At 49.4% G+C, this 26,786-nt stretch overlaps 1 protein-coding gene across 1 annotated transcript in view; it reads right to left on the bottom strand.

Annotated features, from left to right (window-relative positions):
- The window catches only part of B3glct (beta 3-glucosyltransferase), a 95,321-nt gene extending 70,369 nt beyond the window's left edge, over positions 1–24,952 (bottom strand). The window contains exons 1-3 of the mRNA XM_028878081.2: positions 24,732–24,952; positions 6,465–6,514; positions 189–228 (exon numbers count right to left, since the gene is read on the bottom strand). Coding sequence (XP_028733914.1) covers positions 189–228; positions 6,465–6,514; positions 24,732–24,774 — 133 coding nt within the window. The 5' untranslated portion in view covers positions 24,775–24,952. The remainder of the gene's footprint in view (positions 1–188; positions 229–6,464; positions 6,515–24,731) is intronic.
- Positions 24,953–26,786: the final 1,834 nt, after the last annotated feature.

Here is a 26,786-nt window from a genome sequence, read left to right as displayed (position 1 = left end):
TGCTTTAGTATGTAAAATGGAGAGCAAATGAGAAAGACACAGGATGGCCTCCATCATAGGCACACATACATGCATACACATTTGCACACACACACACACACATACGCATACACATTTGCATGCAATATATACATAGACACACCCACCACACCACACATACGTAAAAACAATACAAGTGCGTTGCTTACCTACGTCATGTTTCCTTGAGAGACTACTCTGCTCCAAAGCCTGTATTTAAAATGAAAGAGACAAAGATGAATTCCATCATTTAACTGAACTAGCAACACCGTGAATAAAGACGAATCATCTGGGCTAATACGTGGTGCTAGGACTTGGGGATGGGGCTAAATGCTTCCCTAAAGTAAGGAGGCTAGAACGGAAGAGGGCAAAGCAGGAACCATGAGCATCTGCATTGCTCCAGAAGTTCTGCAACAAAATTGTGCCTATTTTATGTGTGTGAGTGTTTGCTTGCATGTATGTGCGCCATGTGTGTGCAGTACCCACTGAGACCAGAAGAGGGCACGAGATCCCCTAGAACTGGAGTTACAGGTGTTTGTGAGCCACCATGAAGGTGCTGGGAATCAAAGCCAGGTTCTCTGCAAGAGCAGCCAGTGCTCTTAACCCCTGAGCCATCTCTCCAGCTTGGGCTGTGTCCTCTGTATGTGATCTTAGGCAAGTCATTTATTTGAGTTAAAAGCTTATTCCTCCTGTATAAAACTGCATTTGGGGAGAAGTTAATTCTAAAGACCTTGTCCACTCTAAAACACTGTAAGAATGACAGACATTGTCCAAATGCTGGCAGTGTTCTCCTCAGGATGAAAGATCTCCCAGCTATTGTCTTTATTGAGCTCAGACCTGATGTGCGCTGGTCTGAATGAGAATGGTCCCCACAGGCTCCTAGATTTGAAAGCTTGGTCACCAGCTGGTAGACCTGCTGGGAAGGATCATGAGATGTGGCCTTGTTGGAAGAAGTGGGTCACTGTGGATGGGCTTCGAGGTTTCAAAAATCCTTCCTAGTGTCTCTCTGAGTGGTGCTTGTGGACCAGATGTAGGCTCTCAGCTACTCGTCCACCACCATGCCAGCCTGGCGGCTGCTGTGCTACCCACAATGATGGTCATGGACTCTGGAACCGTGAGCCCCAAATCAAATGCTTTCCTTTGTAAGTTGCCTCGATCGTGGTGTTTTGTCATCACAACAGAAAAGTAACTAAGACACAATGCTATAAAGAATGTTAACACACGGGGCTGGAGCGACGGCTCAGCAGTTAAGAGCACTGGCAGCTCTTCCAGAGGACCTGGGTTCAATTCCCAGCACCCACATGGCAGCTCACAACTGTCTGTAACACCAGCTCCTGGGGATTTGACATTCTCACATAGATATACATCCAGGCAAAATACCAATGCACATAAAATAAAAATAAGTAAATCATTTTAAAGGGAATGTTAACACAGTCTTTCTTGGCTGAGAAGCACCCCTAAAGTTCCCACAAAGAGCCTTGGAGGAGGACAGATGATGGCCGCTGCTATGGCTTCAATGTGTCTCTCGAAACACGTGGAAAATGCCATCCCAAGCCAGGCGTGGTGGCACACAAACTTTAGTCCCAGCACTAGGGAGGCAGAGGCAGACAGATCTCTGAGTTCAAGGCCAGCCTGGTCTACAGAGTGAGTTCCAGGACAGTCAGGGCTGTAACACAGAAAAACCTCGTCTGGAGAGGGAGAAAAGGCCATCCTAGAGTCTAGAGAGATGACCTAGTTATTAAGAGCACTGGCTGTTCTTACAGAGGATCTAGGTTCAGTTCCCAGCACCCACATGGCAGCTCACAACTGTTTGTAACTCCAGTTTCAAGGGACCTGATGTCCTCTTTTGGATTTCATGCATACTGCAAGCACACAGCACACATACATCCATCCATCTAGACAACACTCATACAAAAGAAAGAGAGAGAGAGAGAGAGAAGGAAGGAAGGAAGGAAGGAAGGAAGGAAGGAAGGAAGGAAGGAAGGAAGGAAGGAAGGAAGGAAGGAAGAATGGAGGGGAGGGGCGGGGAGAGGAGAGGAGGGGAAGGAAGGGAAGGGAATCATCCCCCAACTCTACAATGTTGAGATGGAACCTTCATGAAGTAATGTATGCACAGTGCTATTGTGGTGTGAGTTCACCATGCAGTAGGGATCTGTTATAAATTCAAGTCCAGCCCTCTCTTCCTCTGGCACATATCCCTTGCCCTTCTCCGCTTTCTGCTATGGAATGACTCAAGCACAAACAACGGCCTCCACTCCTATACCTTAGACTCCCCAGGCTCTAGAACTATAAGAAGTAAATGCCAGTTCTCTATAAATCACCCAGTCTCGGGCATTTTGTTATAGTAACACATAGTTACTAGACCTCTTGGGCACGAAAGGGTGCCTCAGAGCCGCTGAGCCCTGGTCATACGCATCTAGACACAGGCACAGAGACAACTTGACTCTGACCCTGAGTAACTCACTGGGGATTCACAACTTATCTGACAAAGCTCAGTGTCAACAGCTCAACCTGCCACTTCCAACACCTTCTCCTCAGACTAGAACGAGGCTTTCCTCCTAATTGCTCGTTTTTTCATTTTTGGCAGCTGTAATCATGGCGATCAGACACTACCACTATCCGATTTTTCTTACAGGCTGGGATGAGAAACGCAGTTGTGAGCCTGGACCCACAAGATTTGGAGCCGCTTCAAAGCTAAGGCAATGCCACAGAGAGGAATGTCCTCGAAGAATGCCAGAGGGACCGTGAGATGAGACAGAGATGGAGCGGAAGACGGGGATGTGACTTGATGGGCGGCGTTTTATGAAACTGCCCTTGCCTCCAGAGTAGAAAGGCCACGGAGTAGAGAAGACGCCACAGCCAGACACTGCTCTGTCAGACCCCAGGTAAGCAACCGCTAAATCCCGACGAAACGACTAACTTTGGAAGAGTCTGCTAAGATGGGGATGCTCAACCTCTTCTCTGCAGGTATTGTTCCAAGCCGGGCTGGCACACCAGCTGGCCCGAGCAGACGTCAGGAGACCACACCTGGTCAGGACCCCCTCCCACCCTCAGCTCGGCCATGCCAGGCACAAGGCCACCACCGGCTCCCACCACAGCCCTCCCTGTCCCCTGCCTGAGGTCCCCGCCCCTTCTTGTTAAGCCACCGAACCGGCTGCCGCTGTGTGGTTCGTGGGAAAAGAGAATGTTTGGCTGAAGACACAGCACTGCACAGGGTACCAGCTAATGTTGCCCTTTCCCAAACAAGACCATCATTTCTCTCAGAAAAACACGAAGCAACTTCCCAGGGCTCACGAGTCACAGGCCACAAAACCGGGACTAAAGCCTGGGTCTTCCCAGTCCCTTCCTCCTCACAGCACCAGCCTGGAGGTCTTTAGAAAAACAAGCAGCACAGCACACATTTAGGTACAACCAGAGTCACCTCCAACAACGTGGAAGATGAAAACCACCCAGAGCCAGGGCTCCTTCAACAGCCCTGGACACCTGCCGGACTTTCCACCACACGGCTCGGCGACATCCGAGAGGAGCAAGCCGGATCCCATATCTTCTTATTCGCCATTGAGCCCTGAAGCTCAGACTGGCTTGACACAAAAGCCAGGGAAATGATTAGCTTTTTCAAACAACCCAACTTGTAAGCTGTAAAAATAAAATACCCAAGGAGAGGCTGAATTGGGCGGATTGAAACAGAACCAAAATAGTCTTGAGTAATTTCCCCTTCGAGAAAGAAAAGTGGGCTAAATGGAGGAATTGACAGAACATTTAAAATCCTGTCTTCCGCTTCCCCCGTGAAAAAAAGGCTTTTCCAAGGAAGAAAGTGCAGGGCTTGTTTTTATGATCTCTGATGCCACAAGTTTCTTCCGCTGACGATCAACATTAATCAAAAAACGTGCTGGCTGTGAAGGCTGCGAGCCACAAGACAGACAAGAAGGAGATCTGGTGTTAGCGCATCCATCCCACACACCGCTCCCAACTCAGACATGCCGCCGCCATGACCAGGTCAACCCCTCCACCTGGGCTTTAAGGTCTGAACAGTGACAATTCAAAACGGCATGCTTGCAAGTTCTTTGCATAAAAATGATAGGAGAGGCTCAGCAGTTAGGAGCACCGGCTGCTCTTGCAGAGGACCAGGCTTCAGTTCCCAGCACCCACATGACACCTCATAATCACCTGTAACTCCAGTTCCAGAGTATCTGATGCCCTCTTCTGGCCTCTACGGGCACTGCAGGCACATGTGGTGAAAATACATATAAGCAAAACACTCACACACATAGAAATAAAATTTAAAAATCGTTTCTAAGTACGCATAATTTCTAAATTCATTAAACAAAATTTTAATTCTCTGCTAATAACCCTTGCATAGCACATTAAACTCTTTATGAGCAAACCTCAATCCTATCAAACACACATAATTAAAATGGAGTACAGGCTGAAAACACAGGACTCAGAACATTTGAACTTGAACTTCTAATAATCCTTTGTCCTTGGTAAAATCACATAATTGCTTTCAGGCCAAAGTCCCTCTGTTTAACTGGGAATATCTATTTTTTGCTTAGCAATACCAGAGTCATTGAGAAGATCAAATTAAATAAAATGTGTTCAAATGCTTTTACTAGCCCTAAAGAGTCCTAACATGATAAGAAATTATTAGCATCGTTTCCCCTTTGGAGGGATCCCATAGCACAGTTAGATAATGCTCTGTTGATCAAAGAAATATTCTATTCAAAAGAGTTTATACCAATTATGGAGTAAAACGTCGACTCAATGGATCCTTAATTAACATAACAAAACGAGTCGCAGTTTTTAAATATTGTTTCTTGCTCACCTGTTAAAGTGAGCACATGCAAAGCTTAAGTGGTTACACACACACACACACACACACACACACACACACACACACACTTGAAATTATCCAACATCACTAATGATCAAAAATGGAGGCTCAGAGATTTTGGAAAAGTGTGACCCACTCTGCCCAGCTCCCAAGCCTGGCTTCAGGTTCTGAGCGTCCAAGGAATCCAGCAGCTTGGTCACCTGTGGAGTCCATCATCTGGTCCTCAGGATGTTTTTCCACATGGATCCATCTTCCAGGCAACAGCAGTCAGGTTTTGGACTCTCCCCGCCCCTGTGACAAGCATCCTCTCACAGACTGCAAGATGAAGCTCAGGGCAGGAGACCCTGAGAAACAAAGCTACCCAAGTAGAGCTTCTCAAAGATCTCTCTGTCTCAAAACCCTTTCTCCTAAAAACGACTGAAACTAGTCGGTCTGTCTGAACTATTAAATCATAGTTTTCAAAACACTCTGGGGCTGAGCATATGGCTCGGTGGGCAGGGTACAAGCGGGGAGCTGGTAGAGCACAGACCCCCCCCCAGAGACCAGAAAAGCCGGGGTGCAGCATGGGGAGGAAATAATCAAACACCCCTGGAGCAAGCTGACGAGGCAGGCTAGCTGAAAAGGGGAGTCCTGGGTCCAGGGAGAGACCTCGCCTCAGTCTATTTAGTGGAGAGTGATGGAGGAACACACACACATGCACACACATACAAGTGAGCACACATACAACACACATGCGCCCCCACACACCCAAAGCAATCACCTGTATTCACAGCTTGCTGTGAGGGCTTCAAAATCCATACTGATAGCCGGAGAGCCAGCTCAGCTGGTAAGGCGCTTGTCACGCAGGCATGGGGACCTGAATCAGCACCCACATAAAAAAGCCAGGTCTGGTGGTGAATGCTGTCATCCCAGAACTGGGGAAGCAGAGACAGGCAGATTCCTGGGGCGGGCCAGCCGGCCTAACCAGGAAGACGCAGGCCAAGGAAGGAGGCTGTATCAAAGGCAAGGTAGGGCTGAAGGAGACAGCTCCGTGGTCAGAGTGCTTGGTGCACAAGCCTGAGGTCCTGAGTTCGAATCCCCAGGACCTACATACAAATGTAGGTGTGGGTTTGCACACCTGTAACCTTGGAGCTGTCAAGGGTAGAGATAGAAGGATCGCTGAGGTTTGCTGGTTGCCAGCCTCGCCCCCGGTTCAGGGAGAGACCCTGCCTCAAAGGAATAAGGTAGACCGTGACAGAGCAGGACACCTGACATCCTCTGCTGGCCTCCACGTATGCATATTTGGGACAAACAACTAAACACACACATGTACATGCCCCCACACATACAACACACAAATACACTACACACACACACACACACACACACACACACACACACACACACACACTGAGCCTGAGGAACAACGTACAAAGCTGACCTCTGGCTCCACGCTCCCAACACTTACACAAGTATCTGCATACACACATATACATACAGAAACAGATATTCAACAATATCTCAATCTGTACAACAGCAAAATAATGTTAACTGTTAAGGATAAAATCTTTACATTTCTCGTTAAATCTGAAAGAACCTCCAGGGAGTGTTTAGACTAGATGGCTACAGGAAGTACCTGGGAAGGCTTGACCTCTTCTTTTCTCTCTTCAGACACCAAAGCAAAAGCTAGGAGGAAAAAGAGAAACATGTTTACATTAAAATTAGCAATCTGGGTTCCTTCTCACATTCAACAATTCTGCTTATAATAAGGGGAGGGGAAGCCGATTTTAACAAGATACATTTTGCTCTTTTCTCAACAGCTTCATTGCTACACACAAGTATTACAGGTTTTCTTTATCTTAGTTAGACCTGAAATTTCTCATCACTGTGAAGTTAATGAGCTCGGGCTACCAAGCAGGAAAACAAAAAACAAAACAGCAGAGCCACTAAAATCTTTATAAACAACCACAAACTGTAGGAAAAACATTTCTTCAAATTCTTGCTTTAGATACCTTCTTAGCAAAGGAAAATTCCTGAGGATGCACGGCCTGGTAGAACAAATTCCCACCTCCATCTTCCCTGCCAAAGAAACGGAACTGTCTTTGGGGTGAGCCTGTTGTTGGGGCTGTGGGGTTAGAATCGCAGGCACTACCGTTCACAAGCCAGAAGGAGAACATGCAGAATCCTTCTGAAATTCCAGGGCAGGAGATTGAAGGAATTAAAATCATCCTCCATTCAGAATGATTGAGCGCTCTCAGTTCGAGTCATAAATGGGCAAAGATCTCCTTAGGGGCACACTTAGGCTGAGCATTAAAAATAATAACAACAAGACTATAACACAGCACTGAAAATGTGAAGCAAAATGCTAAGAGCCGAAGAGTCAGGCAGGGTAAGGGGCAAAACAGACATTCACTGTATAATGAGTCTCTCCTAAGGAGACAGAGAAGAGCATTGCAGGGCCGTGGTTCGGGTCCTCCGGCAGCATCCCCAGAGGAGGTGGGCACCGCGCCAGGGCAGACACACGGCATAGAGTGTTCTAGGACACCAAGACAATAGTGCAGCTTAGGAAGCATCACTGGAGGGTCCTTGGGGAATGCCACTGTACAAGCTGGAGACAACCCAACCGCTCAGATCCCTCTAAGCTACCCCGTCCCCTCCCCACCACGTCCCCAGACATCCACTGCCTCACCTCACCCGCTAACATTTGCTCAAAGGAAATAATCTAAGACGCGGTCACACTAAAAAGTAAATGACTAACACTGTTTAATCGTTTCCACTTCCAGAATGACATTTCAGAAGGCAGAGTTGAAACGGAAGCGCAAGCCAAGGGAGCCGCAATGTGTGGAATGTGGATTAGGGCAGACAGCGAGCGCGGTCCTGCGCCTGCGCACTCGGTACACCCGCCCCAGTGCCCCACCCAGCCCACCATTCATACAGAACTCAGCGCCAACTGGAAATACTTATTTGGGAACCCTTCCTAATAGGCTCTGATTACAAACTCCACACAGACAGGAATATAACCGTACTGACTAACAAACAGCACGCCGACCTAGCTCAGCAACACTGAATGAGTCAATGTCTTCATTGTTGGCCGTGGGGTCTCCCCACGGGGCTGTAACCCCAGCATCTACATTTACTAAATGGTTCTGGTTTTGGTATCTCTTCTCCATGAGGGCTTGATTAATTAATTAAAATATTTAATTTTCTTTTAATTATGCGTATCTGTTTGTGTCTGTGTGTGGGTTTGTGCATACGTGAGTGCAGGTGCCAGTGGGGACCAGGAGAGGGCGTCAGATCCCTTGAAGCTGGAGTGACAGGTGGTTGTGAGCCACCTGGCATGCATGCTGGGAATCATGCATGTATGTATGTATGTATGCATGTATGTATGCATGTATGTATGTATGTATGTATGTATGCATGTATGTAGTGAGAGGCTACCTTACCAGGCACCGCCTATCTAATCCAGTAGAAGAGAGATCACTGCCCACTCCCAATTATTTTCACCACGATGTGATCTATTCACGCTTACACACATACATGCACCTTCCCACACACATACTGGCACACAGTGTTAGTTATTCTCCTCTTGCTCTGATAAAATGCTGTGACCACGGCAACGTACAAAAAGGTTTGTTTGGGGCTTATGGTTCCAGACGGAGGAGAGTCCAGCATGGAGGATGAGCACCCACGGTGGCCGGAGCAGGATGCTGAGGACTCACGTCATGAACCGCAGGCAGACAGGAATTCAAACGGTGAGAGACTGAAGACTCCTGAAGCCCACCTCTAGTGACATACTTCCTCCAGCAAGGCCACACCTCCTAAGCCTCTCAAACAGCGCCACCAACACGGGACCAAATGCCTGAGACTATAGGGGACATTTTATTCAAGCCACCAGACACACACACACACACACACACACACACACACACACACACATGCATGCACTCACGCACGCACACACGTGCATGTGAGTCAAGGCCCAAATTGTTAATAAAGCAGAGATTTAACCCAAATACCATTTAAATCCTATTTCTGGGTACTTAATATTTTGGGTTTGTCTTATTTCATTTGCTCCCAAGAGACTCTGAGACTGGAGAGATGGGTTACCAGGTAAGAGCATTTCCTGTTCTTAAAGAGGACATGGTTCCCAGCATGCATGTCAGGTCGCTCACAACCACATGTTACTCCAGCTTCCAGGGATCTGACGCCCTCTTCTGGTCGCCACTGGCACCTGCACTCACGTATGCACAAACCCACACACAGACATATTTTAAATGTACATATACATAATTAAAAGAAAATTAAATATTTTAATTCATCAAACCCTCAAGGAGAAGAGATACCCAAAGCAGAATTATTTAGTAGCTGTAGATGCTGGGAGTACAGCACCATGGCGGGTAAGTGCTTTGCATCTACAAGGTTATGGGTCTAACCTCTAATATCACTGAAGAAACAAATAACCATCAGGCATGGTCACATGTTAGCATCGCTTGGCACCATAGGACTCGAGGAACTGAACATGCTGAGGACTTATAGACTAGAAAAACTGTGGTCAGGCTCCAGCAGTTCATTTAAAACTGTCCGTTGCTGGGGGTATGACGGCATACACCCTTAATCTCAGCACTCAAGAGCAGATCTCTGCAAGATCAAGGTCAATATGATCTATACAGAGAGTTCTAGGCCAGCCAGGGCTACATAGGGAGATCCTGGATGGATGGATGGATGGATGATAGATAGATAGATAGATAGATAGATAGATAGATAGATAGATAGATGATGGATGAATGATAGATGATAGATAGATAGATAGATATGATGATGGATGGATGATAGATAGATGATAGATAGATAGATGATGGATGGACGGACAAACGGATAGTGTGGGAGAGGTGGAGAGATGGCTTAGCACTGGCTGTTCTTGCAGAGACCCAGGTTGAATTCCCAGCACCCACTTGGCAGCTTACAATCATCTGTAACTCCAGTTTCCAGGGGGATCCGATGCCCTCTTCTGGCCCCTGCAGACACTGCACACACACGGAGCATATACACACATGAAGGCAAACACTCCTACACATAAAACAAAATAATCTTTAAAATTAAAAAGAAATCCAGTGTTCCTCTTCTTCTTTTTACCTTCCCTCTTCCTAATCCTTTTAGGGAAGGAAGAAAAGCCATTCCTCACGTTCTGGCTGATCAGAACAGAGAACAGTCCCTGGTGAGGTTCCCCCTGCCAAAGAAGACAGAAGACACAAGACACTGGCCAGCACACGGGCTCTCTTGCCCCCTGTCTGTTCATAACTCCCCTTTGAATCCCATAAAAGCTCTCTGCCCCTTAAACACCTAGAGACGGACATCTGAGATTGAGAGTTACCTCTGAACGAGCCTGTTTCCTTCTATGAATTTCTGTTTCCTGGGTTTTCAGCTGTGTGGCGAGCAGCATGGGCCTCACATTCCACTAACAAAGTCAATGTAGTTTTCCATTCAAAGATGCAGCTTGCTGAGGATATGGCTCAGCAGCAGGACATTTGTCTAACATGCACAACTCGCCCAACCCCAGCACTGGAAGGAAAACACTCCTTCCAATCAGTGTTTATTTCTAACCTAGATAATCAACGGTCTCTTGGTTATCATTTCCTCCGTTATTAAATAAAGTCACTTTCTCATGTAAGAGGTCCAGTGGCATCATTTAACACCTGGAATTTTCTTTCATCTGACTTGCCTGCAAAGCCGGTGGGTGGGCTAAGACTCATGGGGTTACGTCGGTGACTTGAGAGGGAAGAGCAGACTGTGGAAACCCCCCTTTCTTTTCTTTTTTTTTCTTTTCTTTTCGAGACAAGGTTTCTCTGTGTACCTTTGCACCTTTCCTGGATCTCGCTCTGTAGACCAGGCTGGCCTCGAACTCACAAAGACCCACCTGCCTCTGCCTCCCAAGTGCTGGGATTGGGATTAACGGCGTGTGCCACCACCACGGCCCGGCCTGGAAGGCCCCTTTCCCCGCCCCCCTGCCCCCCCACCCCCTACCCCCGCCCCCGCACTGGTTCTAGGAGGCACCAATGCGGAGCCTCGCCTTTTCAAAAAGCAGCTACTAATTGCCGGTGTCACTGTTTAAAGGAGACCCGCTCCTCCAGGAAGATACCACCCATAAGCCAAGCGAGCCCCGCAGATCCCGCCTGCTGAGATGGGGACACCAGGCCTTCATGCAGACAAGGCATAATGTGACTTCTATCTCTCCCGAAATACACAGATCTAGACTTTTTTTAAAAAATCCTTTAAAAATAAAAAGTCTGTCATCGTCTCCATCACTCCACTGTGAAACTAAAATCTCTTTTTCCCACCGCAGAGATGACATAATATTTAAAGCAACATGGTAAGGATGTCCATCGTTTTCCAGCCCCCTCTCATCCTGACATTTTTCTATAATCTAAATCGAACACACAAAGTCATGAAGGCACCCAGTGTATTTTATGGGCACATAATAAATCAAAAGCATAAAGTGATGAGTCACCTGCAGAGTCCCTCCCAACAAAACCCAGGTTTCTTGGGGAAGGAGGATGAAAGAGAGGTAGGTGTAAGTGGGGTAAAAGAGAAAACGGGGTGAATACGGCTTAGAACAGTTGTCCACTTATTTCAGTCATTCTCACAAATATTAACTTCGTATTACCAAAGCAAAGGCCGCCTCTCAGTAGCTAACGTGTGAAAATCTTAAACTATTTTTTGTCTTAAATTAGGTCTCGATATTAATAGAACCAAGGCTTTCATTTCCCCAAAGTGGGAGGAGACAGGTCACCGTTTGCTTTTGTATTTCCTTTTTTTTTTTTTTTAATTTTGGCATTTTGGCAGAGTTGGGGTATGCTAATCAGAGGAGCAAGCAGAATATATGAAATATAAATATAAACAGAGACTGAATAATTCACAGTGTAAGATGACGAGGCTTGGGCACTGCGTGTGGAACGGGCTGTGTTTGCTCGGAGTTCCTGAAGTTGCCGCCCAGGCTTCGCTATCTACAGGAGACGTCCTTTATTTTTAGTGTTCATGGTTGACTTCATTTCGATTTTAATATTAAGGTCTGGCAACTTCAGAGGGGGGAGGGGAACAGGAGAGGGAGAAGGAGGTGAGGGAAGAGGGGAGGAGGGTTCTTTCTGTCCAGTCCATATCCTCCTGGCCCAAGGGGCACCCAGGAATGACCACCTGGGGCTCAATAATCACTGCTTCATTTCATGCTGATTTCTAGGTTTGGCACGGGAAAGCATTTCTGAAAATTTGGTGTTAGTGCCTTAATGTGAAGCTGGAGAAATATTCCAAGGCAAACCATGCTTTTACGTGCCAAACTGCTGTTTAAGAGTCATTTTCTCTTTTCTCTTTTCAACGTGAATTCTGGTGAACTGAGACGGGGGACCATATTTAAAGTGCAAATCGGGGCAGGCCTTCTTCACGAAAACTTTAAATAATTCACTCCAACGAATGTGTGAGCACACCTGTAACGGAAAGATAAATGGAGATTTTTTTACAAGTAGCCCGGGATGCAGTTATATGGGCTAGATGAAGCCCTGGTGCTTAAGAAGCCTGAAGGCGCTACCGCAGTGTGTGCAGCACGCATCCCCGGGCTTTCCTGGTTCCTGCGGATGGGTGGAAGACGCTGCCTCCAAGCATCCAACACACTTGTGCCTCCTAGTTCCCAGTCTTCCAGAAACGTCCATCAGAGAAACCAAACAAAACCGAAAACCACAGGATCCACGCTCTGCATCCGGCTCTCTCCACCTCCGGAGGAGCTGAGGACTGAGGAGACGACAGTGAAGCCTTCAGGGCCCAGCGTGGCACAGAGAAAAGCTCGGGTAAGCTACCCAGGCTGGCGCACCCCTGTAATCCCAGCGCTCAGGAGAGGGAGGCAGGAGGGTCAGGAGTTAAAGGTCAGCTCAGGCTCCACAGACTCCGTCTCCAAAACAACACGCACAAAAAGCTCAGGCAACGGTGAAGGTTATGTTGCTGATCAAGACGATGCAGACTGTCCATCTGTCTGTCAGGTGGGTGCAAGTCCTGCCCAAAGGCCAGGAGGGTGCATAAAATCTGATACAATCACCAACATGGGGGGCGGGGTGTTTCCTCTCAGGCCCCGTGGGAAGAAAGCCTTGGGGCTGGCTTGCTTGCCTGTGACCTACTTAGCAAAGGTTCCCTTTCCCTTGGCAGCCTCCAGGGGATGGCCCTGCCTCCCCCGTGCTCTTCTGAATTTCACTGCAGGTCCCAGGAGGGGGCCTTCCACTCCAGGACCACAGCTCAAGGCCAATTTGCTCCCTTCTAATGAACGCTTTGAAGGTAACCCACTTCAGCTGAGGGGAGAGAGGCAAACGCCAACGCCCACAGTTGAGCAGACTCGGCCCGGAGCAAGGCCTCCTCTTTCTTCCTCATCCTCCCTGGACAGACATGGCACCCCCCCAGCAGTTGACGACCCACCAAGAAGCAGCTCCAGCCAACCCAAAGGGTGAAGGGCATATACCCCTCCACACTGGGGCCAGCACAGACCCCGCCCATGAGTGACGGAGGCCTTGGGGGAGGGGGGGTGCAACATGTCGCGGGGGTCAGCAGCCATCTTCTCCGACCTCACTCGCTCAGACTTCCGTCTGTCGGTCTGCCCGAACCAGCACCCGGTGATGCTGAAGAGGGAGCCCCGCCCCCCAGAGGGGCCAGTCCATCAACAGTCAAGGGGCTTGGAGCTGGCTCTCTGCACCCCTAGATTCCATGCCCAGAGGGCTTGCGGTGAGGTACCAAGGAGGCCCAGAAACAGACTTCCCACACACTCACTGAACAGGCCAGGATGCCTAGGGCTTGGACACCCAAGGGATAATATAAAGTGTAGGAGAGAGGCTGGGCAGGGACACCTGAGGGAGGGGGTGACAAGGGCGTGGACGCCTAAGGGAAGGGGTGACAACAGCTGAAACGATATTGTGAGAGGGGGTGCCGGGTAGGAGGAAGTGCCTATGTTGGGGACCCCTGGTGACCGGGAGGAATCACCTATGCAGGGGAATGACTGGGTTAGGAACTTGGAGTGACTGAGGTGGAAACACATGGAGGGGGTGAGTCCGTGTTAGCTGGGGAGGGGACACGTGGCTTAAGGGAGTGGCCAAGGCACAGACCCCTGGGAGGATGACTGGGGTGGGCAGAGTTGATGGAGCGGGGACACCTGGGGGTTAGTGACACACACACACACACACACCCGGAAAGAGAAGTTGCTGGTGGGAACACCCGGGAAGGCAGGAGTTACGGGGTAGATAGACATAATGAAGGGGTTCCTTAAGAACCTAGTTTTTTCCCACCTTGGGCATGAAAGCATCTTGAGGAAGGGAATGCAATATGGAGGTGGTTTTCCTAGATAGACTTCTGAGACAGTGAAGTGAACGACATACAGGGGGATAAAAATGGGCGCACACACACACACACACACACACACACACACACACACACACACACACGCCAGCTGGGAAGCTACTGGTGAATGAACATAGCGGGGCCTCAGTGGGGTGGGGGAACTGCAAGCCAGCACCTCAGGCTGTCCGGCAGAGGGACAGAAGCCTCAGCCTGAGAGGCAGACATGCAGGTGGCTGGGGGGAGCGGGGTGGGGGGGTGGGGGGTGGGGGGGTGGGCAGGGAGGCTGTGCAGAAGAACAGAACACACGACTCCACCTTCAGGACTTGGCAGGAAGAATCGGCCATGGGCTGAGCAGATATGAGGTGAGCCAGCTCCTGGACGCTGAACAAATTAAGTACATGATTCCAAAAGCAGCTCTCTCTCTTTCCCCGCATGGAACAGCGCACAGAATGAAGTCAGGGAGCCCAGCACTGCTGGGGCCTTAGTGCAAGGAGACAGACACCACAAGCCTGCTCCTCACTCGGTACTGTACCTGTGGCTAAGAACCTGGGCCCTTCCAACCCCTGGAAAACACACACACACACACACACACACACACACACACGCACGCACGCACGCACGCACGCACGCACGCACGCGCGCGCGCCCAAGAAGACCCAAAAAGGGCATCAACTCCCTTAAGTTGATGTTACAGGCAATTATGGGCCTCTGGACGTGGTTGCTGGGACTTGAACCCAGGTCCTCTGCAAGGACAGTTGGTGCCTTTAACCACTGAGCCACCTAGGCCACCTCTCGAGTACCCTTTGAGAGAAATTTGTAGAGAAAGGAGTGGTCGTAGAAAAGACCTCAGCCCCCACCCGGCACTGCTTGGCATGACACCAGGCTGAAAGACAGCCTGGCCCAGGGGCCCTGGGGGCTGGAAGAGAACTGTATTTACAAGAACAGCACATGGGACAGAAACGGGAATGACCACATACATTTACAAAGAAAGAGAATGTCCTTCCCTGGTTTACATCTTCAAAGAAGTCACTCAAGATGGAAAAAAAAAAAACTGAAAATTTCAACTCCAACCGTTTGGAGGAGAGATTCAAAACCTAGCTTTATAAGGACACGCCACGGTCTGAAACAGAGTCCAAAAACCTCCCTGCTCACACGGCCCTCTCCAAAACACGCTGAAGTGGAACTCAGAGCAAATATCCAAACACAAGGCAAGGAGTGCTTTGTAAAAAGCCCTTCACGCTGCAATCACACTGTTGAACGATAACTGCCTGGCCTACTTCACAAATACACAACGCACGATGACCTGTTGGGCAGCTGGTCCATGGCAGGAAACAGCAGATTCCGACAGTCCGCACCAGCACCTCTCAGTCCGTGCGGCCTACAGTCTGAGACAGTCCAAGCCTACCGACTGCCTTGTGTCTGCACTAAAAGTCTTTGCTAGAACAACTCACTGCTCCAGTTCTTCTTAAAACCGTGAGAGTCCCTTCAGAAGGACATGAAAATCTGTCCATTTATAAACGCTGGTTAGATTTTTGCCAACTCGGCACAAGCTGGAGCCGCCCGGGGAAGAGGGAACCTCAACTGAGAAAATGCCTCCCTCAGCTCAGCGTGTGGGGCATTTCCTTGATTAATGATTGCGGGAGGAGGGCCCAGGCCGCTGTGGGTGGGGCCACCCCTGGGTAGGCGGTCCCGGGTTGTGTAAGGAAGCAGGCTGAGCAAGCCGTGGAGAGCAAGTCTGTAAGCAGCACCCCTCCATGGCGTCTGCTTCATTTCCTGCCTTGGGTTCCTGCCCTGACTCTGTTCATAATGGATGATAACCTGTGAGGCGAACGCTCTCCTCCCCAACTTGCTTCTGGTCATGGTGTTGATCGTAGCAACAGCAAGCCAACTAGAACATTATGCTGGAAGCAGTGAAAGACTTCTTGGTCTACCTTCTGGAGTTCCTACTTCCTTCCCTAAGTGGAGAAGCCCCCTTGCCGGAGGCGAGCTGGGGTTCTGTTCCGTAACCATCACACAGCTCATCTTCAAGGCAGGGCAGTTCAGAGACGCCTCTACGTGTTATGGATGTTCATGAAAATCACCCAGTGATGGTCACAGGTGGTACCCGAGGCTAGGGTGGACCAGAAGGAGTTCCCACACCTGGCTGTGCACACAGGTAACCTGGGCCCCTTGTTAAAAATACACATCCACAGCCGGGCGGTGGTGGCGCACGCCTTTAATCCCAGCACTCGGGAAGCAGAGCCAGGCTGATCTCTGTGAGTTTGAGGCCAGCCTGGGCTACCAAGTGAGTCCCAGGAAAGGTGCAAAGCTACACAGAGAAACCCTGTCTCGAAAAAACAAAAACAAAAAAACAAAACAAAAAAAAAAAAAAAAACACACACATCCACGAGCCTCATTTGAAATAGAGGTCAAGGAAACCACCTCCCTGGAAGGGAGGTTTGGAGAAGGCTGGCCTCGAAGGGATGCACTGGAGGTTTAGCTGTTGCCCTACTTAGGTTTCTACTGCTCTGATAAAACAGCATGACCAAAAGCAACTTGGGGAGGAAAGGGTGTCCTTTCCTCCCAGCTTGTCGTCCGTCAACCAGGAAAGCCATGGCAGGACCCGAGGGACAGGAACTGATGGCGGAGGCCATGGAGGAACACTGCTTACTGGCTTGCTCCTCGTGGCTTGCTCGGCCTGCTTTGTTACCGCGCCCAGGGTGACACCACTCACAGGGTGACACCACTCACAGTGATCTGGCCTCCCACATCCAGCGCCAGTCAAGGAAACGGCCCTCAGGCTTGCTCACGGGCCCATCTGGTGGGGGCATTTTCTCAACCGAGGTCCCCTCCTCCCAAATGACCCAGCTGCTGTCAGGTTGACATAAAACTACTAGTGTGTCCAGTCGGTAAGCACTGGAGGCTGGTGGGGCCTGGGGAGAGATGATGGTCAGTCAGTCACGAGGCACTCACCTAAGGAGGGGGAATTACCGCTCACTCAGGAGCAGCCTAGGCTTCCAGGTACTGGATCTGGGTTGTAATGTAACAGGCTACCCCACCTGCCTCTTCCCTACATGCCTGCATCCGTTCTTGCCACATCCTACCATCCACCACCCATGTTCAGCTTCGAGAGCCGTGAACTAAACAGTCTTGTTTCAGCCCAGCCTCCCGTATATTGCTATACCATACAGACTAAGTTACCTGGAATCTACATGTTAACAAATTTAGGCGTTTGGAAATGTTGCTGGGACTATCATGTACACTAAAGCCTGACACGCACCGGGACAGACAGCTAGCTACCCAAGAACTCAAGGGAACTACATGGGCTATTTCCATAATGACCTTGTCCTTTTCAAATCCTTCTCTTCCTTCACTTCATAAGCGATATACAAACTCGTGCACAGCCGCCCTCAAGGATCGGCAGAAGATAAATTCGAGAGAAGTATGAGAAGCCTTGAGCTTTTCCCAGCATGCACCAACGCAAACAGCAGTAGATCACCTTTTCCCTTTCCTGGCGAATTCTATTAGAGCTGAAGATAAATCACACACACACACACACACACACACACACACACACACCCCGGAGAAAACGGTGCTGTCGTAGCTGATATATGCAAATCCTCTCTAATGAGACTGCTGCTCTCTTCCCTAAACCCTCCGTTTCACATTCGCAAAGACGCTTTCTTCCCCAAAAGTCAAAATGCATACACTGGGGGCAAAGCACAAATGAATTCTTTTGTCCAGCCTTTCTCCCTTAAAAAAGTAAAAAACAGAAACAAAAAACTGCTCAGAATGCCACCTCCGAAAACCACCCCCAAGTTCCTCCTCAGTAGGGGAGCTCCTCTGAGCTCCTGACCCAAAATTCTTTATTTCTTTCTTTCTTTATTTTTGTTGTTGTTATTTGTTTGTTCAAGACAGGGTTTCTCTATGTAACAGCCATGGCTGGCCTGGAACTCAGAGATCCGCCTGCCTCTGCTTCCAGAGTGTTGGGATTAAAGGTGTGCACCACCACACCCTGCTCTGATCCAGATTTCTTTTTTTCTTTTTTTTCTTTTTTTTTTTGGTTTTTCTAGACAGGGTTTCTCTGTGTAGTTTTTGTGACTGTCCTGAATCTCGCTCTGTTCTGACCAGGCTGGTCTCGAACACAGAGATTCATCTGCCTCTGCCTCGAGAGTGCTGGGATTAAAGGCGTACACCACCACTGCCTGGCTTCCTGACCCAAATTTCTAACTGTTCATCTGAACAATTGACCTGCACCCTAAACTCAACTTGTCCAGAAATCATCACCCTCCCTGCCCCCTCAAAATTAAAAGTCGAGTCATGACTGTATACCTCAACTTATACTTAATGAATTTTCTATTATACATATTTAGCCACAATAAAAAATTCTTTTAATTCTGCCCCTCCTCTAAGTGCCTCTATCAGAACCCAGACACTATCTTCTGGCCGGTTTCTTACAGAAACTGGTATTTCAGAGCATGGGTGTAGCTCAGTGGTCCGGCACATGCCTATCTTGCACAAAGGCGCTGGATTTTTTTTTAAGTGTGTGTGTGTGTGTGTGTGTGTGTGTGTGTGTGTGTGTGTGTGCAGATGCCTGAAGAGGCCAGGAGAGAACTTCAGAACCCAGCGGCTGGGGTTACCGACAGTAGTAAACTGGCTGACATGGATCTGGGAACTGCACTCTGGCCGTCTGGAAGAACAGCAAGTGCTCTAACCATTGAGACATCTCACCAGTCCGAAGTCTCCAGGTGAAAAAATAAATAAATAAATAAAACAGGAAACGACCCAAATTTCTAAGTGACTCATTCTGACCCCAATCCTCTCAGCCCACGACCCCAACCAATCATGGAGTCTGGAAGCTTCTTATTTAAAAAAAAAAAAAAGTTTTTAAAACTACCATACAAAGTAATGTGGGTTTCATGATGGTCTCTTCCGACCCCTGTGGTCGTTCCGCTGCTCTCCGCTTACCACACCCCACGTCCACACGAGCCCTCTAATCCCTGTCTCACAGAACAGCCCTTCATCAAGGCCCCCCCCCCCAGTCAGCGACCTGGTCTGCAGGGCCCCCCTCACCCGGCCCCGAACGTCCCGCCACCCTTCACACTCTCCACTTGAACCCTCCACCCCACGCTTTCTGTCCCTTCAGTTTCCTGGTTTCTCCTTCCCCTTCCGGGCGGAGCTTACGGCGGGACCACTTCCTCCAGGAAGCCTTCAGTCATCTGAAGGTTTCTCAAACCTCAGCACTATTGACGTTTGGAGGCCAATAACTAAACTGTCCGATGATGGCAGGGCAGAGCTGTCCTGTGCCTTGTAGGAGGCCTCCTAACAGTGTGAGACCAAAATGAGCCATCTTAGAAATAAGACCAAAATGCTTTCACCCTAAAATTAAGGCCTAAGATTTCTCCTTTTGAGAACAGGCCAGAAGTTACTGAGACCAGTCAGTTCAGATTCCAGAAACCAGGAAGTGTAAAAGTACAGAGTCACAAGGTAGTCAGGAGGTAATGGCTGCCGGACTATGGAATGTCCTCTCCCTGGCCCCCTAGGCAACTGCTTGACCATAGAATGTCCCAACCCTAGTTTCCATAGTGACTGTGTAATCACCAGATGCCCCCATCTGGGGGCAGCCAATGAAAAATGGTGGTGGGCAACTACTTCCTTAGAAGGAAAACTGAATTGTGATTTCTGGAATTCCTAGACACAAGCCAATCAGAATTGTACCTGTACTAGCACCCCTAAATGATGTAACCCTGTGACTTTTCCCTTTAAAAACTGAGCTTGCAGACAGGTGGGCGCTTCCTCCAGCCTCCACTGCGTTGGATGTATTGGACGAAGTCCCTGCCTAGGCTTGTATTGCTTTTGGATATCCAGAATTAAACCTTGCTTTTGCATTCCGGCATGCTCGTCTTTGGTGGTCTCTCTGGGGGTCACGATCTGGGCACAACAACAGCAGTTCTCAACCTGTGGGTCTCGACCCCCCGGGTCAAAAGCCCCTCCACAGGCAGGCATCGCCCGGGACCATCAGAAAACATGTGATATTTACATGACGATTCGTCACAGTAGCAAATCACAGCTATGAAGGAGCAACGAAATGATTTTATGGTGGTGTGGGGGGGGGGGGTCATCACAACATGAGGAACTAAAGGGTCGCAGCATCAGCAGGGCCGAGGACCACTGCTTCACAACATCCCTGGCTCTCGATGCCACACAGGTGACGCAGAAAGTCTCCCACCACTAACAAGTCACGTCATTCTGTCGCCACAAACTGCTGCACCAGCGCAGATAGAAGGCCGAGACTTCCCTACGACATGTTCTCAAAGCGTCCGGAACTTAGCAGGATGCAATTAGTTTCTGGCTTAATTACTGAACGCTGCCTTCCCCCCTACCATCTCCAGAAGGGTGGAGTTGGCTCAGCCTTGTTCCTGGGACATCTCAGCACCCAACACACAGTAAGTCCTCAAAATTTACCTTTGAATAATGACACTCCAAATAGTCTTTCTGTATTTAATGGTCTTTTTAATGATTTTGAAATCAGCTCTATCTAGCAATTCAACCGTGTTCCTCCACTGAACGTGGCTGCCTTGGGGGCTTGGGGAAGAACTTTGAAGTCATGGTATTACAGGGTTGGACTGAGCTAGCAGACCAAGCATGACCAAGCAGATTATGCCAGCTTGCTAGGGGTGGGTCTCAAAGGACAACAAATCTATCTGGAGAATTACAGCCACTGTCCGCAATATCTACAAGTGACTTGAGAAACAAAGGGGAATTTGCAAAATTTAAAAAAAAAAAAACCCACACAAAAACAACTCGGAGTTAGGTTTGACTCTTTCTGTCTGAAAATTTCTGACTCACCGTAATGAAAAGAATCTGAGCAAGACTTGGCTCAGAAGAAAGAAAAAAAATCATCCCAATTTGGCAGGTGCTAAGAAATCCAATCTTGGCTCACTCAGAGAACAGACAGGGATGTGAAAGATAAAGCTAATAGCTATTATTTCACCATTGGTTCAAATCATCTTCTCCACAGAGGTATCAATTAAGATTGGGTTTGGCTGCATATAATCTCCTGCTATCCAAGGCTGCAACTAGGTGACAGACAGGGCTGGTGTGGCATTCCGCATCCGTCTGGTACCCAGGCTGTTTCCTTCCCTCTACTTTCTTTCCATTTTCAAGGTCAACTCATGGTCACAATGTGACCTTCAGAGTTTCAGGCACCAGATCCCCTCAACTCAAGGAAAAGGACGATGAACAAAGCCCCAAAGGTCTATTTCCTGGCTGCACCAGCCACTTTCAATGAGCTTCCCCATAATCCTTACAGATATCTCCTTGGTCACCCCAATTTGCAAGAGCCACCTAAAAATATCTTCTAATGACATTATCTCCATTACCCCTCCACCCATCCTTTTAAACCCATATAATCCAAATAAGTCTGGCTGGGAAAAGGAGAGGCAAAGGCTGCAAGGTAGACAGTGGTCTCTTCCATGATGGATTCAGTGTGTTAAAACTGTATGAGACAGCAAAATTTCCAGGGGTCTATCAAGTCCATGCCTCGAGTTCTATATAAAACAATGAAGCCACTCAAAGCCATACAGCTAATGAATGGCGACCAAGAGGCTGTAAATCCCACTCTGGAACTCATTCCAGACACTAGAACTGAATCCACCATGAATTCTGTCTGCATACACACAGGTTTAAAATAAAATTTCTATATTGACTTCCCTCAAAATGAAAAAAAAAAAAAATGTGGTAGTGTGTGAAGAAACTGCCCAGTCAGGCCACTCCTAAAAGAATGTATGTAAACTGAGCAGTGGTGGTGCACGCTTTTAATCCCAGCACTCGGGAGGCAGAGGCACGTGGATCTCTGTGAGATCGAGGCCAGCCTGGTCTAGGGAGTTCCAGGACAGCCAAGGCTACACAGAGAAACCCTGTCTCCAAAAACAAAAAAGGGCGGGGAGGGGTATGGTACTTGTAAACTATCAAAATTATTCCATGACTCAGAGCTCTTGGCACATTTTCTCTTCCAACAGAATTCTAAGGGGGGGGGGCACATCTTCAGACATTTCACTGTCCCTCCCCTTATATCAAAGTTAGAACACTAAACACCGGGCCTGAAGGAAAGAAGCCTCGCTCCTGCACTAGCTCACAGAAGCCAGTCACAAGACCCAAGAGTCTCACGGGGACTTGGAATTTGTTCAGTTTATTTTTGTTACAAGCATATGAATAATTTGCCTGCATGCAGTTTGTATGCGTGCCGCATGAGTGCCTGGTACTCATGAAGGCCAGAAAAGGGCATCAGAACCCCAGGAACTGGAGTTACAGATGGTTGTGAGCTGCCATGAGGGTGCTGGGAACTGAACCCAGGTCCTCTGCAGGAGCAGCCAGTGCTCTAACCGCTGGGCCATCTCTCCAGTCTCTCACGGGAACCTTTTAAGGAACTTTATATCTCATTTATTGTGCTTATCTCTAACAACTTCATGAGGTTCAGAGGCATCTCTAAAAATGTGTTGACATTTTAGTTCATTCTAGGTGTCCTTTCCTGTATTATCTAATCAAATATCCCCTTAAGGGTATTAAAAGGTAGATACAAAAATAACCAATGTAGCTTTCAGCCTATAAACTGCATCTGTGATATACAAATATTACTATTAAAGGCAATGCTACAAATAGAATGCTAATTTCAGACACCACCCACCCATTTGGTTAGCTGTAAACCCTCCAGGCAATAGGCAGCCTCAGCCACCGGATCCCCACCCTCTTGCCTGCCCTTCTCCTCGGGCTCCGAGACACCTTCTTCAACCAATGATCTCTGGCCAGATTCCCCATGATCAATTGCCACCTTCTAGGTCCAAGGTGCCCTAACATTTTAAATTACAGCGCTGCCAAATTAATCATGTGAGTGAACAATTAATTACGAGTTAATCTAGCTCAATTTTCTCACACTTAGTGAGCACCTGAAGAAATGCCAGGGGTATTCAGAAGTAAAACAAAAATGTCCCTCTTCGGAAAGCATAAATCTAAATAAAAACGAGCTGTCAGGGCTCTGGGGGACTAAGTCTTTCCCTAAACTGCACTATTACGCCATTTCTAAAAATCTGAAATTCTGCCTTTTCAGAGACAGGAAACATAGGCAAGTCAGGGTTAGAGAAACTATTATAATGACAAGCTGAAAGAGTCCTTTTTCTTACCCAGGCTTTCAAACTTGAACAAATATCATAAAAAGTCATTCACAGTGACTTTTTAACTTTTTCTCACATCTTAGCTAACAGGGGGAGGAAACGCCTCCAGGAAAGAAAGGATTGGGCAACGGGACTGCCTGAGACCAGTTCTCTGATTTTCCCTGGGAATCCACCCGGATCAGCAGGGCCCCCTGGCCTTCCTCCCCTCCTCGCCCAACTGCCTTAAGAAGAAGACGGGTCAAGTTTGTAGGTTCCTGGGGGTGCGGGTGGTGGAGGAGTTCCAGGAGATGGCAAGGGCTGAGGGTACAGGATGGGGGGCGGGGCGCAAGGGGCACAGTAGGCACCTTGGGGCACGGGGTGTGCTAACGGCTGGATGAAGGTTGTGTAAAGTTGGGTGGGGTTGCAAGGGACACACGGTGGGGCGCATGGGGTACTCGAGGCAGGACAGAGTGTGCATGACTGGGGACTTGGGAGGCACCTAGTGGGACATGGGTCATGCACAGCTAGGGATCCAGGGTGCATTCAGTTGAGCATGGGGAGGGGATGCCTGTGGCAGGGCGCAGCCGGAGGAACAGAGTGCACAGGGCGGGGCGCAGGGGGTGAGCAAGGTGGAGAGCCGGGTGCACACAGTGCGATGTGGGGTACGCACCCTGGGGCGTGGGGAGTGGAGTGCACACGGTCGGGAGGGGTCGAACACGGCGGGACTCGGGATATGCTGGGGGCGGGGGGGGGACCTCCAGGAATGCACTACGGTAGGGCGCGGGATGTGCGCAAGGTGGGGCGCAGGGGTGCACATCTAGGGGGAAGTGGTGCACACTGTGGGGCCCATGAGTGACTAGCGTGGGGAACGGGGGGGGGGGCACAAGTTGGAGAGTGGGGTGCTAAAGGTGAGGAGCAGGGGTGCGCACCGCGGGTCGCACGCGGTTCACACAGTGGGGCGCAGAGTGCACACGGCAAGCGGTGGGGCGCGAGGTAGGTAACGGTGGGGCAGGGAGTGCACAACACGGCGGGGCGCGGGATGCACTCGGAGGGACGCGCGGAGCACACGGCGGGGCTGTTGGGGACGCACAGGGCGGGGTGCACATAGTGGGGCGCGGGGTGTGCACGGCAGGTCGAGCGGGCGGCGGGCAGGGGCGGGCACGGCGCGGCCTCTTGCAAAGTTTCTTGCAGTTGCGCGGCGCAGGCTCCCGACCCGGCCGCGCCCTCCCCACCCGCCCGCCTGCCCCGGCGGAAGAAGGCGGAGATGGAGAAGGCGCGGGCCAGGGGTGGCGCCGCTAGAGGGCGCTGCGGCCGGGACGGGGCGGGACGGGGCGGGCGGCAGCCGGAACTGCGCGGGGGCGGCCCGCAGCCCCGGGCTCCCTCCCCACGCCGCGCCCGGGCCGCGCGCTACTTACCCGCGGAGCAGCTGAGCAGCGCCAGCAGCGCGGGCGGCCGCATCCCGGCGGCGGAGGCTGCGCGCCCTTCCCGGAGCCGAGCTGCGCGGACGCCCTGCGCGCCTGACCCTTCTCGCGCTCCCCTCCTCCTTCCCGGCGCCGCGCCGGCTCGGGCTGCGCCCTCTGGCGGCCGGGAGCGGGAGCGCCCCAGTGTGCGCTCGCAGCAGCGGCGGATGGAGGTGGTCCTGCCGCCCAGCTGGACCGCGCCCTCCTCCTCCTCCTCCTCTGGGGTTCTGACCTCAGGGCCTCCTTTCTGCCTTCCTTCCCCATCCCCAGCAGAAGAGCACTCACTCCCCTTACTGTGCCCAAAGTGAAGGAGGAGGGATCATTTCGCTTCCCTGCTAATGGACTATATTCTGTTTTTATAAAAAGCAAAATCGATCATTCAGCTCTTTATATTGTTGGCACCGATGTTCTACTTTGATGAAGGTGTTTTTAATCAGCTCAACTAATTTACTTAATATCCTCTATTTAAGTGGAATTTGATCAATAGCTTTGGCCCCGAATTTTGCTCTTAATAGATGTTGATGTAAAGCTAATTTTTTTATAAATGTAATTTTGAGTGTTCACCGTGACAGAAGAGGAAGGGTACACTTTTATTCAAAATACCTAATGAAATGAATCAATTAAAATACAGGAGTATGCCGGCGGTGGTGGCGCACGCCTTTCATCCCAGCACTTGGGAGGCAGAGACAGGCGGATCTCTGTGAGTTCGAGGCCAGCCTGGACTCAAGAGTGAGTTCCAGGAAAGGAGCAAAGCTACACAGAGAAACCCTGTCTTGAAAAAAAAAAAGAAAGAAAGAAAGGAAAATAGAGGAGTGTAGTGATGTGGGAAAGCCTCATAAGCAGAGTCCCTTCCAGCACAGAACCGTGAAGGCTCTCCCTCCGACCGAGGAAGAGTTGCCGGCTTGTAGGCTTACCTAATTACATTGTCCTGGACTGAAGAGGAAAACAATTACCAGAGAAAATTAGAGAACCCTTCCCAGGAACACAGGTTTTCTCTTGCATTTCTAAGAACATGAATAAGACCAAGTGTGTATCCCCGGCTTGAGTTTAGACCATGCCAGTCTGTAGGCAGTCAGGGTTGCCTTTCAGTGACTCTGGTCATAGGACAGATGGACTCGATGGACACTCTCTGCCAATCACAGGTCGAAAGACTCTCAGAGCAGACCTGCTCCTAAGGACTTTGACAGTCATGTTTCTTGGTTTCCATGGGTCTGCAGCTCAGCTCTTGCTGACTAGTGTCAATCTCTTGACTAAGGTCTTACAGTTAATGAAGACCAGTGCTAGGTTCTTTCTAAATTCTCAGCTGACTTGCTTTGACTCCTTGATTCCCTTCTTGGGAAATTCTAAAGCTTCTAGATTGTTTCCCACTTGCAAAGTTGTCTAGCTTTCTCCCCAGAAAATATTCCTTCCACCGCACAATATAAACAAGATGTAAATTGAGAGAAGGGTCTAGGTGCCAAGTAACTCAACTGAAGACTCTGCTTTGGTGGCAAACAACTTTGAGAGCTTAGTGGATCAGAGTTTTCATCAAAATCTATCCTGAGAGGCTGGGGAGATGGCTCTGTAGACGGACTTTCTTTTCTGCTGCCTGCCCCAAATAACAACAGGGAGACTTCTTATTAATTATAAAAGCTTGACCTTTAGCTTAGGCTTGCCTCAACTAGCTCTTATAATTTAAATTAGCCCATTTATATTAATCTATCTTCTGTCACATGGTGTTACCTCTCTTTCATCTTGCACCTCCTGTTTCCTCTCTGTCTGACTGATGACCCGCCCTACTGCTTCCCAGAAGTCTGTTCCTTTCTGTTCCCGGAAGTCCCACCTAATCTCTTTCTATCTATTGGCCATTCAGCTTTTATTACACCAATCACAACAATATGTCTTCACATAGTGTATAAATATCCCACAACATGGCTCAGTGTTTAAAAAGCATGTGCTACTCTCTTAGAGGACCCGAGTTCCATTCCCAGTACCCATATCTGTTGGCTCATAACTGTCTATAACTCAAAC

The sequence above is a fragment of the Peromyscus leucopus genome, chromosome 23, assembly GCF_004664715.2.
Source record: "Peromyscus leucopus breed LL Stock chromosome 23, UCI_PerLeu_2.1, whole genome shotgun sequence".
NCBI classification, from domain to species: Eukaryota; Metazoa; Chordata; class Mammalia; order Rodentia; family Cricetidae; genus Peromyscus; species Peromyscus leucopus.
The sequence above is the reverse complement of the archived record's forward strand: the minus strand, read 5'-3'. Positions and strand labels throughout refer to the sequence as shown.